General features: G+C 43.9%; 1 protein-coding gene across 2 annotated transcripts in view; it reads left to right on the forward strand.

Moving 5' to 3' along the window:
- The first annotated feature begins 392 nt into the window (after positions 1-392).
- The window catches only part of HSPA4 (heat shock protein family A (Hsp70) member 4), a 33,833-nt gene continuing 18,516 nt past the window's right edge, over positions 393-15,709 (forward strand). Inside the window, exons 1-2 of one of the 2 annotated variants that reach the window (XM_089531019.1) lie at positions 393-887; positions 13,825-13,882. In XM_089531019.1, coding sequence (XP_089387145.1) covers positions 781-887; positions 13,825-13,882 — 165 coding nt within the window. In that variant the 5' untranslated portion in view covers positions 393-780. The remainder of the gene's footprint in view (positions 888-13,824; positions 13,883-15,709) is intronic. The other variant, XM_089531028.1, reaches the window with a different exon arrangement.

The raw sequence follows: 15,709 nt of genomic DNA on the forward strand, positions 1-15,709 counted from the left end.
AGTGTCGATCCCGAGAGAGGGCTGACTTTAAAAGCACCAGTGCGCATGCTTGGCTGGGGGGGAAGAGAGAAAAATGAGATGATTGACAGGTGGAGGGTTGGAATGTGTCGCTCTCTCTATATACATATGCCGGCAGAGGGCGGGGCTTATGTAGAGAAGAGAGAAAGGTTAGGTAGGCGCTCAGGTCTGCGCCTGCGCCCCCCCTCTCTCTTTCTCTCTCTCTCTCTACGCCCCGCCCCCTGCCGGCATATATGTAGAGTGACACCTTCTAACCCTCCACCTGTCAATCATATTACTCCCCCCCAACCGAGCATGCGCAGTGGCTGCATTTGAAGTCAGCCTTCTCTCTCCCCTGCAATCTCGCGAGATCTTTCCCCCCTGCCCAGCTTCCTTTCTTCTTGACGGGACAGGATCTTTCGAGATCTGCGCTGCTTCTTCACCCTCCCTCTCTCTCCCTTACTTCCTCCCTGTTCCTTCCTTCCTCCCGCCCCCTTCCTTCACAGACACGCGCACGCGCCTTCCGTCTCGCGAGGAGGCGACCCAAGTCGCGCGCCGCTGCCCATTTAAACAGAGCCGAGGCGGTCGCTCGCTGCCACTCAACGACGCGGCGGCGGAGGAGGAGGGCTTCTCTGCTCTGTCTGCTTCCCGTGCCCCTCTTTGCCAGGCCGCCGGCCGGCCCTGTATAGGCCCTCCTCCCCAGCTCCATTCCCCCTTCAGGCCTCCCCTCGCTTCGTCTCCCTCAGGCCCGGCTTCGACGGAGGAGGCCGCCTCTCTGCCAGGATGTCGGTGGTGGGCATCGACCTGGGCTTCCAGAGCTGCTATGTGGCGGTGGCCCGGGCGGGGGGCATCGAGACCATCGCCAACGAGTACAGCGACCGCAGCACCCCGTGAGTGGAGGGAAGGAGGGAGGCCAGGGAGGAACAATGGGGAGCCCTGAGGGGGAGAGGCTGGGGAGAGCCCGGCGGCGGCGGCGGAGGAGGAATCAGCAGCAGCAACAGTAGTAATAATAATAATAATAGTAAGGTGTTTGTATTGTATTCTGCGCCCCGCCTGGAGGAGAGGCAGGGAGGACGCCCTAATCATCATCATAGTTGTTATTATTATTATTATATCTCATATATATATATATATATATATATATACACAAACTGAAAAAACATAACAATATTTACTGCTATTATATATATATATATATACACACACACACACACAAAGAAAGACGTCATAATAATATTTATTACTATCATATATAGATATATGTGCCCCGCCTGGAGGAGAGGCGAGAGAGACAGCCTAGTGATCATAGCAGTAGTAGTAGTAGGTATTCTTATTGGGAGCGTTGAGGCGCAGCTAGGAAGACGGGCCCCTTCCCTCCAGACTTGCGGCGCCGCCGCCTTCAGTCGCAATGGCAGCGCCGTTCCTCTGCCGCCAAGCAGCCTCGGAGCGGCTCGCAGAGTGTGTCAGCTAACTGCCCCCGAGGAGAAGCCGGGCGGGGACGTCTCCGGAAGGATGGGAGCCTGAGCCTTCAAGCCCTTCCGGACTCCTGGCGGCCTCCCTGGGCTTTCCTTGCCGGGCCCTTCGGAGGGGATGAAAAGGGGGCCGAGGGAGCATATGTGTGTGAGAGAGAGAGAGAGAGAGAGAAGCAGCGCTGAGGGCGAGCGAGTTCACTGCGCCAAAGGGAAGGAAGCAGGCCCTGCTTTCCTCGCCTGACCCACGTGCGAAGAACACACCCAGGAAAAAGATGGTGAACGGATCCCAGGGAAAGCAGGCGCCTTGGGGCCGAGCGAGGGAGCGAGGGAGGGAGGAGCGATTGGAGGCAGAAGCGCCTGCTCTGCGATCCGGGAGGAATGCGGAGGAGTCAGAATCATAGAGTCAGTCGGAGGAGAGACACAAGGGCCAGCCAGTCCAGCCCCCTTCTGCCATGCAGGAACTCTCAGTCAGAGCACCCCTTGTGACAGATGGCCGCCCGGCCTCCGCCTAAAGACCTCCAAGGAAGGCCTCCAGTTAGACGAAGAGAGAGTGGTGCAAAGGCATTTGTTGTTTGGGGGATGTGGCCACTCACTCCCCCTTCCTGAAAACGCCCTCCATTCCAGCTTCCTCTCTGCTTTTATATTTACGTTAGAGTACTGTGCTGGTCTGTGACTGGAATACAGATGCTAGTCTATCTTTACCAGCTTTTAAGCTTTCCTTTTGTAATGCCCTGTGTTTTCAAGAGTTGGATGGTTCCCAGTCCTCCTTTCTTGGTTATAACCTTTGCTCACCCTGCAGAAAGGGTAGCTGTGTTAGCTTGGGCAATAAGCAAGCCCTGCCATTCCTTAAATATCAACAGATTTGTTACATGGAAGCCCACTGGGTGACTTTGGGCAAGTCACACTCTCTCAGCCTCAGAGGGAGGTAATGGCAGACCCCCTCTGAAGAAACATGCCAAGAAAACCCCGCCATAGGTTTGCCTTAAGGTTGCCATCAGTTAAAAATGACTTGGGGGCACATGACAACCAACTTTCCTACACAGTGACCACTTTGTCCTATGCAGGAAGCCTTATCTTAATTTGGCAAGTGTATATCGGCTACTTTAATATACAGACATACTTCTGCTAACAAATCTTCTGACTGTGACTGCACCCACACTGCAGATATAATCCAGTTTGACACCATTTTAATTGGCATGGCTGAATGCTGTGGAATTCTGGGAATTATAGTTCGTTGTTGCACCAGAGGTCTCTGACAGAATGGTAAATGTCTCACAGAACTACAGCTCCCAGAATTCCATAGGATTGAGGCACAGCTGTTAATGTGGTGTCACATAGCATATTTCTGCAATGCAGATGCAGCCAAAGATGCCCCTTTTTGCAAAGTCTTTGTAAACCCACACGGCTTCCTCTTTTCCTTCTTGTTCTGTGTTGTTGTTGTGTGCCTTCAAGCCATTTCCAACTTACAAGATTTATTCAGAGGAAGGTTGTCATTGCCTTCCTCTGAGGCTGAGAGTATCTGACTTGCCCAGAGTCACCAAGTAGGGTTTCATGGCCAAGCCGGGAATCAAACCCTGGCCTCCAGAGTTGCAGTCCGACATTCAAACCACTGTGTCACACTGTACCAATATGCAACAGTGTCCTCTGTTGTTGGATTTTTTTTACAGCATGGGCATTGGGAGGAACATAGACTTTAACACTGGATCGCAGCAGGGTGTCTGCAGTAAACCACACAATAATGCTTAAGACAGGAAAGGATGAGATTCTGCTCTAGCTGATCTTGCTGTACAGTAGCTATGTATGCCTGCCTGCAACAGGTAAAGTAAACAGCAGCGGCCTGCAGAATCCCTTACTGAGCATGCTTGAACAGCAAAAAAGGAGATAAAAAGAGAAAGCAGATAAACCTGCCACATCAGATCCCCCAGCATGTTAAAAAAAATACAGATTTAGAAGTATGTCCACCGAAATGAAAATATACGAAAAGGGGAAAAAAAACATAGGGTGCAATTGGGAAGAAGCTTTTAAGTGATCTCTAGAAGATTTAAAAAATGTTTACTAATGACCTGACCCTGTTGTTTCATTTCACATGTGCATATTGTTAGTTTTGGATAAAAAGGTTACTGAAACATGTTGCACTGCTCTTTTTTGTAGTGTCCCCATTTTTCCTATCTTATTTCTGCCTCTGGTACCAAATTTTCTGTTACAGAAATAATGCCCAGAAATACATCTACTCTGATAATTGAGATATACCTGTACATGGGCAAACTTGAGTGGGTGGACGATTGTAAACAGTGAGGTCAGAGAAAATGGGAATACAGAAATGCTAGTAGTGATACTTAACAATTGTCACTCACAAAATGTTGGACGATAACAGGCATTGTTGCATTGGTAAGCTGGTTAATACAGTGGGCCCTTGCCTTATGCGGGGGATCCGTTCCGGACCCCCCACGTAAGGCTAATTCCGCGTATGCTGGAAAATGAACGGGGCTCATGTGCAGCGGCGCAGGAGCACGCGTGGTGCCATGGGCGCGCACCCCATTCATTTGAATGGGACGTGCCTCCCCGCGGCTTGAGTGCATATGCTCAAGTCCGTGTAATGTGCGCCTGCGTATAACATGGGCGCACTGTATATGTTTATATGATACCCCCCATTCAAACCACAGAAAATAAAGAGTCGAGTAATTGTTTGATGATGTTATGTTGCAGTTTGTCTGAATAGCCACTTTAAGGTTCTTAAGGTGATTGAAGCACTCTCACTGGTTTTTGTAGTGTTTCCATATCTGATATATGATTTATGTCTATTTTGTGTAAAGTTTGGCCTATTTTACTATGCAGCAGGGATTGTAGGCAACTATTATAACCATAGAAGATGCTCATGATGTTTATGCATCCATTTATTGTGGCTGACATTAAATAGTAGTAGTAGTGATAGCTACATGTTTTCATGTGCTGTTACCAACCAAATGATAGCATGATAGTGTTGGTTACAAGTGTAGAAATGTTTGTCATCTTATCAACGCTGAAAAAGTTCGGTTTTTCTCATGAGTAGTTGCGGACCTTTCTCTTTACAATGCAAACTGACTAGAAGTACTAACTCACAGACACTGGACTCCATAAACACCTAAAGAAATTTTAATTTTTAAAAAATGATTCTTGTAAAAATTAATACAATTGAAATGCAACTCTTATAAAATTGGTAATCTAGAATGGTACTATTCAGACTGATGAACCATGGATAATGCTGGTTTATTGAAAGTGTGACAGTAATATGTCACAAATGTGGAACTGATCCCTGGTACATTAGGGGAAAGATTGCTGGTCCACCACATAAGATACCTTAAGAAGCACTGCAGCAGTATTAAAACAAAGTTGTGCACTATTTCAACAAGGCTTATTCGTCAGTGGCATCGAATACAATTACTTTGAGACAAAAGTTGCCTGTTGACTCTTGGCAACCCCATGAATTCCATAGGGTTTACTTAAGCAAAGAATACCCAGAGGTGGTTTGCCAGCTCCTTCCTCTAAAATATAGCCGATAGCACCTGATATTCATTGGGAATCTTCCATCCAAATACTAACCAGGGTTGACCCTGCTTAACTTCCAAGCTCAGATAGGATCTGGTGCCTTTAGGATGCCCTTAAATCTCCACTTACATCATAGTTATTTAGTTGTGGGCAGATGAAGACTGTACGAAAGGCATTCCTCCAGTAGTTTCCAAGGTAAAACACTCAGCAGTGTAGTACATGTGCAAGTTGCTAGTCAGTCTAGTACTTACTAACCCAAGGAAGACCCCCCCCCCCGCACCCAGTTCTCTTCTTTGCACTTCTCCTCAGATGACATTATTGTTAGTGGCTATGTAGCTGGTTGAGAAACCATACCTGGTTCTCCACCATACTAGAAAGAACTGACAAGTAGGGCTCCATCCTTGGCCTGATGTTGTCAACATCTTTATAAATGACTTTAATGGAGTGGAAAGGGTGCTCCTCACATGTGCAAATAACATCTATCCAATGCATAGCTAATACCCAGAAGACAAAAATAAGATTGAAGATGACCTTGAGAGATTGGAAACCTTGACCAAAACAGATTTAAGCAGAAGTATGTGTTTAGGCAGGAAAAAAATCAAGATGTGCTAAAATAGAATGAATGGCATTTGATTTGCCAGCAATAGGTACAGAAATTGTCTAGGGGTCATAGTAGGCTACAAGCTAAACATGATGTAATAGTGTAAGACAGCAGTGGCCAAAAAACAAAACATTATTACAGTTCTAGGTTGCGTCAGCAGAAGTATAGTGTCCAGATCAAGGGAAGTTATAGTACTATTATTTTTTCATCCTGCTCCCTATTTTCTCCATGAATACTGCTCTCCATCCGTTTTGACACAATTTGAATTTGAGAATTGCTTTTGTGGTCTGTTCCATCTGCTCTCTGGCCAGGTCTCAACCGGAGTACTTTGTCCAGTTCTGGGCAGCACAGTTTAAGAAAGATATGGGCAGGCTGTAACTTGTCCAGAGAAAGGAGGCAAAGATAATGAAGAATATAGAACCTGAGCCCTGTGAAAAATTGCTGAGGGAGTTGAGTATGTTTAGTCTGGAGGAAAGACAACAGAAAGGTGATGTGATAGCTATCTTAAACTACTGAAAGTCTATCACATGGGAGATGGGGGCAGCATTGTTTTCTGCTGTTCTAGAAGACAAGGAACCAAACCAACAGATTCAAATGACAGAAAATGAAATCTCATTTAAAGATGAGTAAGAATTGCCTGATGGTAACAGCTATTTAAAAGCACAACAGATTGTCTCAAAAATTGGTGGACATTCCTTCACTACAGATTTTTAAGCAGAGGCTGGATGGCCATTTGTCAAGGATGCTTTAGGTGTGCATTTTCTCCATTGGAAGAGGTTTGAATTTGATGACCCATAAGATTCCTTCAGATGCTGAAATTCTATGAAGAATTGGGTCTGTCCCAAACGAGCTGTATTCTTTTAAAGGTTTCCATAGAGCTATTGTCTCTAAGACTTTTGTTGTCTTGAACATACGTACCTGTGTTATTTGTGGCACATCATTAGTCTAAAAACAAACAAAAAAACCCATTTCCTTCCATATCATACAGACCTCTTCTGTTCCACTTGGAAGCACTTCTTCGCCAGAAGGTTGACAGATCCTGTATCAGCTACTTAGTATACCTTACTAAGGGACTGTACCGATGAGGAGAAAGGAGTGGCCAGTGGCCGCCTCTTTTCTCCCCTGCATTGTTCCCACGGCAACTGCATGGCGCAGCAATGATCCTCTCCAAAAAAGGTGCCGTGAAACGTGGCTCCTTTGTGTGCTGCTACAGAGGCACCATTGGCTCCTAGTGCGGCGCAGTGACATCCCTTGTGCGCCGTGCCATTTGGATGTGGCGCACGAGGCATGTCATCATTGTGCATGCCATCTGAACATGGGTGCACCAAGATGGCATCTGGACAGCGCTGCAGGGCTGGGGAGCATGTGGACGCTCCACTCTCCCAAACCCTAAAATTGGCCCCAGGTCAGCGCAAGCTGCTAGTCTATACCGGACCTAAGTAATTTTTCCTGGCGTGACCCTTGGTCTGTTGGCAGAATGGGCCTCTTTCTCCCCATGCTGTTGGTGCCCAGTAAAGTAGATTTGGGGATGAGTTATTAACATGGCAATACTGTCAAAATTGAGACTAGGTGTAGTGATTGTGAATCTGAAAAAATTAGATAAGTAAATTTAGCAAGCTGTTGGATGTTCACAATCACTACATAGTCACAATTTTAACACTATTGCTGTGATTATAACTCACCCTGAACCTACTTCCCTGGGCATCAGCTTTATGGGGAGAAGGACAACCATGCTGCAATGATCAGAACATAGTTAAACATTTCCTACAGGTTTGGGGGGTGGAGAACGTACTTAGTTACGTATGCAGTATCAGACTAATACAAGATTCTGGCCATTATGTTTATTTACCAAATGGAGTTGTATCTTTGCTTCTCTTTCTATCTGGCTTTATACTTCTGGTACATAGTGGAGAGGATTCCATCATCTCACATCTCTAGAGAAAGAAGAAATTTGTTGGTATCTGCTTTACACTTAACAGTAATATTACATCCCATAATGTTATATCTCACAAACAACTCCATTCATCCCTTTCTCCATCTCATCTGTCAGTACTGCTTTCTGACTGCTTTGGTGCAGTTTTTAAATCTGGGTTGCTTTTGTGATGTATTGTAACCTTCTCAACACACTGTTCAAGTAATCAGGGGTTTGTTCCACTGTGTCAACATCATATTCTCCATTGTCTAAATGGGTAGTGCAGCACACTCTGGGATTAAGGCTGTACCATATACTAGTAAATCTGTCAGGGTTACGGCAGAGAATCGTCAGCACTATCTTTACTAGCTCTAACAAAGAAGTATATGCATTCTATTCAACCAATACATCTCAAATTATGTTGCGCATTTTTCCAGTAGCTTGGCAGTGACAAAAATCAAAATAAATGTACAAATCCCCTCACAGTGTTTTGTGTTCTTGTAGTGGTCCTTACTTTAAATTTGTGGCTTAACTTATGTCTGTTTACCAAAAATAGGCTTCTCCTTTCACTAAGACATTTTAGCAAGTAGATATTCCCAACATTTCAAGGCTAAATAGTCACAAATGAAATAGTCCCATTGAAATCAATGGGATGTACATAAGTGTTGACTAACAAGGCCAGTTCATTTCAGTTGGATTTAACCTTCAGTTTTTCAGCATGATCCTAATCATATTTACTAAAAATAGAGCTTCCACTAAATTTATTAGGACATGACTCATTTCTTAATTGATGGGTTTAGGCCAGCATAAAGGGATCTTATAGCCACCAGCTGGAGGTAGGCCTAGGCACAGGACTCTATGTCAGTACTGCTAAGGTTTGGCTCATACCATTTGTTAGTATGTTGACCAAGATAGCATGTACCTAAACTTCTCTTCTAGATTGTTTGGCCAACAAACCATGACTCTGCGGCTGTGTTGTTGAGGGATGGAGTTCTGTGGTGCTGAGAAGCAGAACCCTGAAGAATGATGTTTCCAGCCCCCTCCTGAAAGCGAGTGGTGGTGTTCTGACCAGAAGCAGGGATTCCCGTAGTGTCCTGTTGCAACTTGTTGGTGCATCACTGCTGGCTGGTAGGGAGGGAGTTGGATGTGTCATCTTTTATCATCCTGTTTGCCAGCACTGCACAATTTTATCTCTCTGTGCAACTGACTGGATTTTAAGGTGGGTTCGTGAGATATTTACTGTCACAACAATGGTACCACAATAATAAATGTGAATAGGAAACAATTCTAAGGTTGAAAAAATGGCTTATAACAATGTAGGTAACTAACCGGATGTTGGCTTTTGCATATAAAATTGGACTAGTTGGCCTACGAAACTGGAGTAAAGACCTGTTATGAATACAGCACTATGTCATAGTAGGGCGCCTTGAGAATCCTACAGGCTTGTGTTCAGCAGTACAAGCTCAAGGCCACAAGAGATTCCAGGCAAGTTTATGGGTCGGTTGCCTGATGAATGAGGATGGCCTGCTGCTTCTTTGCTGCCACTCAGTTGTATTGATGGCCCCAAGTGGTAAGAGTACTTTCTCTGCAGCCAACATAAAGGTTCAACTGGCCGGCAAAGGAGGTACTGATTTCTCTATCCCTCCTTTGCCAACTTTCTCGGTAGAAGATGGTCAAAAGAAAGGGAGGAAAGAGCTTGAATGGGCAGGTTGTAACGTAACTTCTTACAGCCAGCGTGGGAGTGCAGGCTGCTGCCTTCCTAAGAAGAAATAAAAAAATTGCATGCTGGTGAATTTTGTGGCTTATGTAGAAGGTTGGTGTACTGTTTACCTAGAAGAAACAGTTATTCATCCAATCCATGGTCTTTAAGTGTGACATGGTTTTTCTGTCCCTACTAATCAGTGAGCCAATATTAGCATTAGTACAGATTAGAAACCAAAGATATAGATAGGGAACTCTGTGTAGAGAACCAGTTCAACCTAGATCTCCTTTTCATCTTGACATGCTGCATCCAGGGTACTAAACAAGCTTAACCTAGATCTCCTTCATCTTTTTCACAGAAACCCACCCACCCCATTTAGCCAAGCTTTTAGAGTATGCTTTGGATTTGCTTGATTGGCATGTTCTGGGGGGGTTCTCTTTCCTTTCTTGGAGCTCAGATAATTTTATTTGTTTATTTCATTTGTATACCGCCTTTCTCCCAGAAGGAGCCCAAGGTGACTCACAGATAAAAACATATTTTAAAAAATTACAATAACATTTAAAACTGTCAAAATCATCTTAAACAATATAAAATTACATTGAAATAAACAAAAGTTAAAAATATAACTAAAGCACCCCCATATAAAAGGCTCTCTGATATGATTATATATTAAAAGCCTGCTTGAATAAAAACATATCTTCCTGCTGACAAAAGGAGAGCGGGGTGGAGGTCAGCCCAGCCTCCTGTGGAAGGATAGAGCATAGGAGCAGCCACTAAGAAGACTCTCTCTCTCATGTCCTCACCAAGCAAGCTTGTGATGGTGGTGGGACAGAGAGAAAGCCTTCCCCTAAAGATATTAGTGTTCTGGCGGGTTCATATGGGAAGATATAGTTCTTCAGGTAATCTGAATCAGTAAGTTGTGTAGGTCACAACCAGCACTTTGAATTGTGCCTGGAAATGCGCCAGCAGCCAGTGAAGCTGTTTCAAGGGATTTATAGGCTCCCTATAAATGATCCCTGTCAGCATTCTGGCTGCAACATTCTGGACCCACCAAAGTTTCTGAACAGTTTCCAAATGCAGCTCCAGGTAGAGTGCATTACAGTAGTCCAAATGGGATATACTGTATATACTCATGTATAAGTCTAGAAATTTAGGTTAAAAAATTGATCCAAAAAACCTGAGGTGACTTATCCATGGGTCAGTGTAGTTATTGCACTTTAAAAAACCATCCCCTGGTGAAAGGGTAGAGTTTAATCTGCCCTGGAAGCACTGACACCCTTCTACTCTCATCCATCCAGCCTTCAGTATGAGCTTAAGTAATTAGGCCTGCTGGAATTTTGTAAATTTGTTGGCATTGTTTTCCTTTGCTTTGTCCTTTACAGCCTTCATTACATGCCCCTAAATTTTACGCTTGACCTATCCATGGGTCATATCAAAATCTATTTTTTTGGCCCCAAAACCTGCCCTCGACTTACCCTTGAAGTCGAATTATAGTCAAGTATATACAGTAATCAAGGCACGTATCGCCATAGCCAGATCTGGCTTTTCATGAAATGGACGCAGCTGGCGCACAGATTTTAACTGTGAAAATGCACTTCTTGCCACTGATGAAACCTGGGCATCCAGGCTCAGAGTTGAATGCAGGAGAACATCCAAGCTGCAAACCTGAGATTTCAGGGGGAATGTAACCCCATCCAGCACAGACAAAGTCCCTATTCCCTGATCTGCCTTATGCCTGACCAGGAGCACCTCTGTCTTGTCTGGATTGAATTTCAGTTTCTTTGCCTGCATCCAATGGGCACAGGAGACACAGGTTCAGTACAGAGACAGCTTCCTTGGAATCAAATGGAAAGGAGAGATGAAGTTGGGTATCACTCACATACAGGTGACACCATGCTGCAAAACTCCAGATGACTTTCCCCAGCAGTTTCATATAGATGTTAAATAATATGGGGGACAGGACAGAACCCTGAGAGACCCCAAAGGCCAACAGCCAAGAAGTCACACGAGAGCCCCACAACTGCACCTTCTGAGTTTGTCCCTCCAAGAAAGACAGTATAGAGGTGCCCCTAAGTCCCATCTCAGAGAGAAGGATACCATGATCAATGGTATCAAAAGGTGCTGAGAGGTCTAGCAAGATCAACAGATACACACTCCTCCTGTCCAGTTGCCCGCATAGGTTATCCACCAAGGCGACCAAAGCTGTCTCTGCCCCATATCCAGGCCTGAAACCAGACTAAAATGAATATAGACAATCAATTTCATCCAGAAATCCTTTGAGCTGGGAGCCCACCCCTTGCTCCAGAATCTTGCCCAAGAATGGAATGTTAAAAGATAGGCCAATAGCTATCCAGAATGGTGGGATCCAGGGAGGACTTTTTCAATAACGGCCTCACCAAAGCCTCCTTTAGGCAGGATGGGAACCTCTCTTACTGCAGTGACGCTTTCACCACTCCCCTTAGCCACTTGGCCAGTTCCCCTATAGCTGCTTTCAGGAGCCAGGAAAGGCAAGGATCATGTCCACATCCTCAAGCTGCACAAACTGAAATGTATTCAATAATACAGGACATGTAAGTAACAAGATTACATCCACTGGATCTGTGTCCGAATGATTTTGTCTACAAAGTGTCTTGCAAATTCTTTACCGTGAGCTGTTGAGTGGTCTTTATTTCCTTCTTGTGGACGAGAGTGTAAAAGGCCCCTGATCACTCAAGACAGCTCTGCTGGACAACACTCTGCAGATGCAGTGGTGGCAGAGAAGTATAATTTCTTCGTTGCCACAATCACTATGGCAGAGACCTTCCAATGGGCTCTAGCCCATACTTCTGAGTCTTCTGCCATTGTCGCTCTAGTCTCCATCCCACTTGTTCCATCACCGCCAGCTCCCTAGTGAACCAGAGGGCTTGTTTGGCTCCACTTCATGGGAGGGGATGCTTCAGGGTAATTGTGTCAACTACCCTGGTCATTTTCCTATTACAGAGACCAGCCAGGGCTTCAACAGAATCACCTGCCAAGACAACAGGAAACTGGTGACATCTTAACCCCCCCCCTTCCATCCCATACTCACTGTGTCCTAGTGTGTATAAACCCTACCAAGTAGTTATCAGTCCATGACAATGGAACTGTAGAGAATTCCTCCACACCCAGATCACTGTCATCTTGCCCAGAGCAAAAAACCAGGTCCAAAAAACCTAATGCAGCCTCCCACATGCTATCAAAATCTGCTTTGGGATGTTGGAGGACTTTTAAGAAGGTTTTTTATAAAATTTCCTACCACTGCACAGACAAAACAATTTAGGATCCAAATCACTGAGGTAATGAATACTTATATTTTATTAACAGTGAACATACAAATGTCAAAACAGGAAGTATTGTTATAAGAAAAACTTAGGAGGGTTACTTCGATTGATCTTACCTATAGTCTTTTCATTTTCAGTTATAAGATTGATCAACACAATGCAGTGCAACACAGTGTTCTGCAGAAGCAAATATTTTAGAATCATAGAATCACAGAGTTGAAAGAGACCACAAGGACAATCCAGTTCACACTCGCCATGCAGGAATACACACAATTTATATCCCATGTTTTCCCCCAAAGCTGGAACTCAAAGAGGCTTGCAGTTTTTTTAAGAAAATACAATTTAAACATAACTATCATGTGACCCCTTAACCTTCTTTTTGCAGGCTAAACATAACCAGCTCCCTAAGCTGCTTTTCATAAGGCATCACCATTTTGGTCACTCTGCTGGACATTTTCCAGCTTGTACACATGCTTTTTGAATTGTGTCCAGAACTGGACACAATATTCCAGGTGAGGCCTGACCAAAGCAGGATAAAGTGGCACTATTACTTCCCTTACTCTAGACATTATGCTTGTTCCTCCACATTTGCTGGGGTTAGGGGCACAGGACCTCCGCGAATGTGGAAAAACCGCAGATAACAAAAACACTATGTTCTCACCTGAGATAACACATCTCTAGCAATCTCTAGGTCCTCCAGTGAAATTCTGCAGTCAACATCTGCCAGACATTGACCATAGAGTTGTGTGGAGGACATAGATATTTCTAGAGAGAACATATTAATAATATCTCTGAATAATCAAATCCACAAAGGCAAAGCTGCAAGTATGGAGGGACAAATGTATACTTCTATTGATGCAGCCTAGAATTGCATTGGCCTTTTTAGCTGCTGCATCATACTGTTAACTCACGTTCAGTCTATCATCCACTGGGACTCCTAGATCCCTTTCGCATATACTATTGTCGAACCAGGTATTATCCAGCCTATATCTTCCATTTCTCCCTGTTGAAATTCATTTTTGTTCATTTTGTCCCAGCTTTCTAATCTAATAAGGTCATTTTGAATTCCTATCCTATCCTTGGGGGTATTAGCAACCCCTCCTAATTTAGTGTCATCTGCAAATGTAATAAGGGCAGTTATTTGTTGAGGGCAATTTCAGATTACCAATATGATGACTTCTTATAAATTCATTTGATTAGAACTTTATTATTAAGGTTCACATAACGTAAGTTTATTCATTGCTTTATTCTTATATTTAGATAAACAGACATGTTTCAACCTGTATCTTGAACTGCATATTTTCTTCTCATTCTAGGTCATGCATAGCCTTTGGACCTAAGAATCGTTCAATTGGAGCAGCAGCTAAAAGTCAAGTAAGTATTGTGTGTACTCAAGAATGGTTTATGTAATCACAATATTGCTAAAATATGTTAGGCACAGACTTGATTCATTTTTAGAGTTATCCCAAATTCTGTTTGTGATTATATATCTTTGTCCTGTCAAAGTGTCCAAAATGGATGAGTGAATGGAAATATATTGTGGAATTCAAATGAGGGGGAAAAATCCTGTGCGCTGATGAACTGATAAAAGATGGATGAGTCATATACTTTTAGCCTGTCTTAATTATTATAGTATAAATACTAGTATTCATATTTAAGTAACAATGGGGCTGTGCAAACGAGCCCCAAAGGGGCGTCCTGGAGCTGCCCCCTTTCATGCTGAATTGGGGCCAGGGCAGCCTCACCGGCAGCCCTGTGGCCTCAATCCGGTGTTTTTTTGAGCCATGGAGAAGCAGCAAAATGCAGCCCCAATCTGGTGTTCTTTTGAGCCATGGAGAAGCAGCCTGGAAAAGGGGTATCCTTGGGGCTTCATGCCCCCAGACACCCCGGCCCCAAAGAGGAGAAAGTGCTGGCCCCTTTCTCTTCAGGATTGTTCCCGTGGTTGTGTGATTGCCGCTGGAATGATCCACTCTAGGAAGGAGCTGCAAAATGCAGCTCTTTTCTGCGTGGCTGCGAGGACACTGCGCCACATCGTCATCATGGCAGCCCCCATGTGGACGAGAGGCCGCCATGAAGCCGTTGCCCTGACGTTCTAGGGTTAGGGACCATGCGGTTGGTCCCTACCCTAGAATCGCCGCTGCCATGCCACAAAGTGCCATCTGTTTCCGGCCAATGTTATTTATTTAGTATTTGCTCCTCATTACAAGATAGCATTTGAATTAAAGAAAGACATTGCTGAACTCCTGTACTCCACGTAATCTTATATGACAGTGCTTTAAGCTCCTGTTTCAGAAAACTACAGAGGGTTCAATTTCTCTTAAAATTAGAGAGAGTAAGGATGGAGTTTGTGGATACCAAGTGCTACCAACTCTGTCTTTTATTTCATAATTTGAGAGCACTGATACAGGGGTATTGCACTTACTGGTAAATGAATTAGAGTGTCATATTCTTCGCCCATCAAGCTGTTAAATCCATTCAGTTAGATGTTTGGTTTGAACAAAGAGAAATTTCTTTTAATTTTTAAAGTATCATAACTTTTATGACACAAGTTTAATAAGAGTGAATTGATTCCTCATTAGGATAGTGGTTTATTAATAAAATTTTTGGTTTTTGAAGGCTAGGGTCCATGCAAACAAATAACGTGTCCAGAACCTCTAGTTAAAGTTTTCTAGGGTGTGTCTTTGACTCACTTGCCTATAATGTTTATCTTTGTAACCTGAGATCTTGCTCTGACTTGCAAGTGTCTTTGACTATAGTTACTGTACTGCATGCTATGGAGGAATATTAGGTGCCACTGCTATTTTTTGCTAGTGCACAATTGTACTAATTCTAGGGACCAGGGCTATTGTGAGACTTTGAAGTTCCCTTTGACAGCTAGTGCTTATAATGACTGTCTTATAAAGGATTGTGCCGTAGCGAGTGGTGGAAGTGTTCTTTCAGCTAGAGCTGTGAGTATAATGGTCAATCCTGTGCTCTTGTTCTGTTTTGCAATAAAGAGTTTGTGCAGGTAAGCTAAATCCATTCTGATGTAATTGTTAGAAGGTTGTGTAAAGTTCCTGAAGAGTCAGTTGTTAGGTTAAAGGTTACGGTACAGGATAACATATTTTACAAGTAATGTCTTTTATATGCTACATCCATGTGACTGTGAAGCTTACTCTATTGTGTATGTACTTGAACATTAAAAGTACATTTACCATGCAG

This window comes from Sceloporus occidentalis, unplaced genomic scaffold (assembly GCF_023333645.1).
Source record: "Sceloporus occidentalis isolate IW3139 unplaced genomic scaffold, rSceOcc1.0.p SCAF_1, whole genome shotgun sequence".
In the NCBI taxonomy this organism is placed as follows: domain Eukaryota; kingdom Metazoa; phylum Chordata; class Lepidosauria; order Squamata; family Phrynosomatidae; genus Sceloporus; species Sceloporus occidentalis.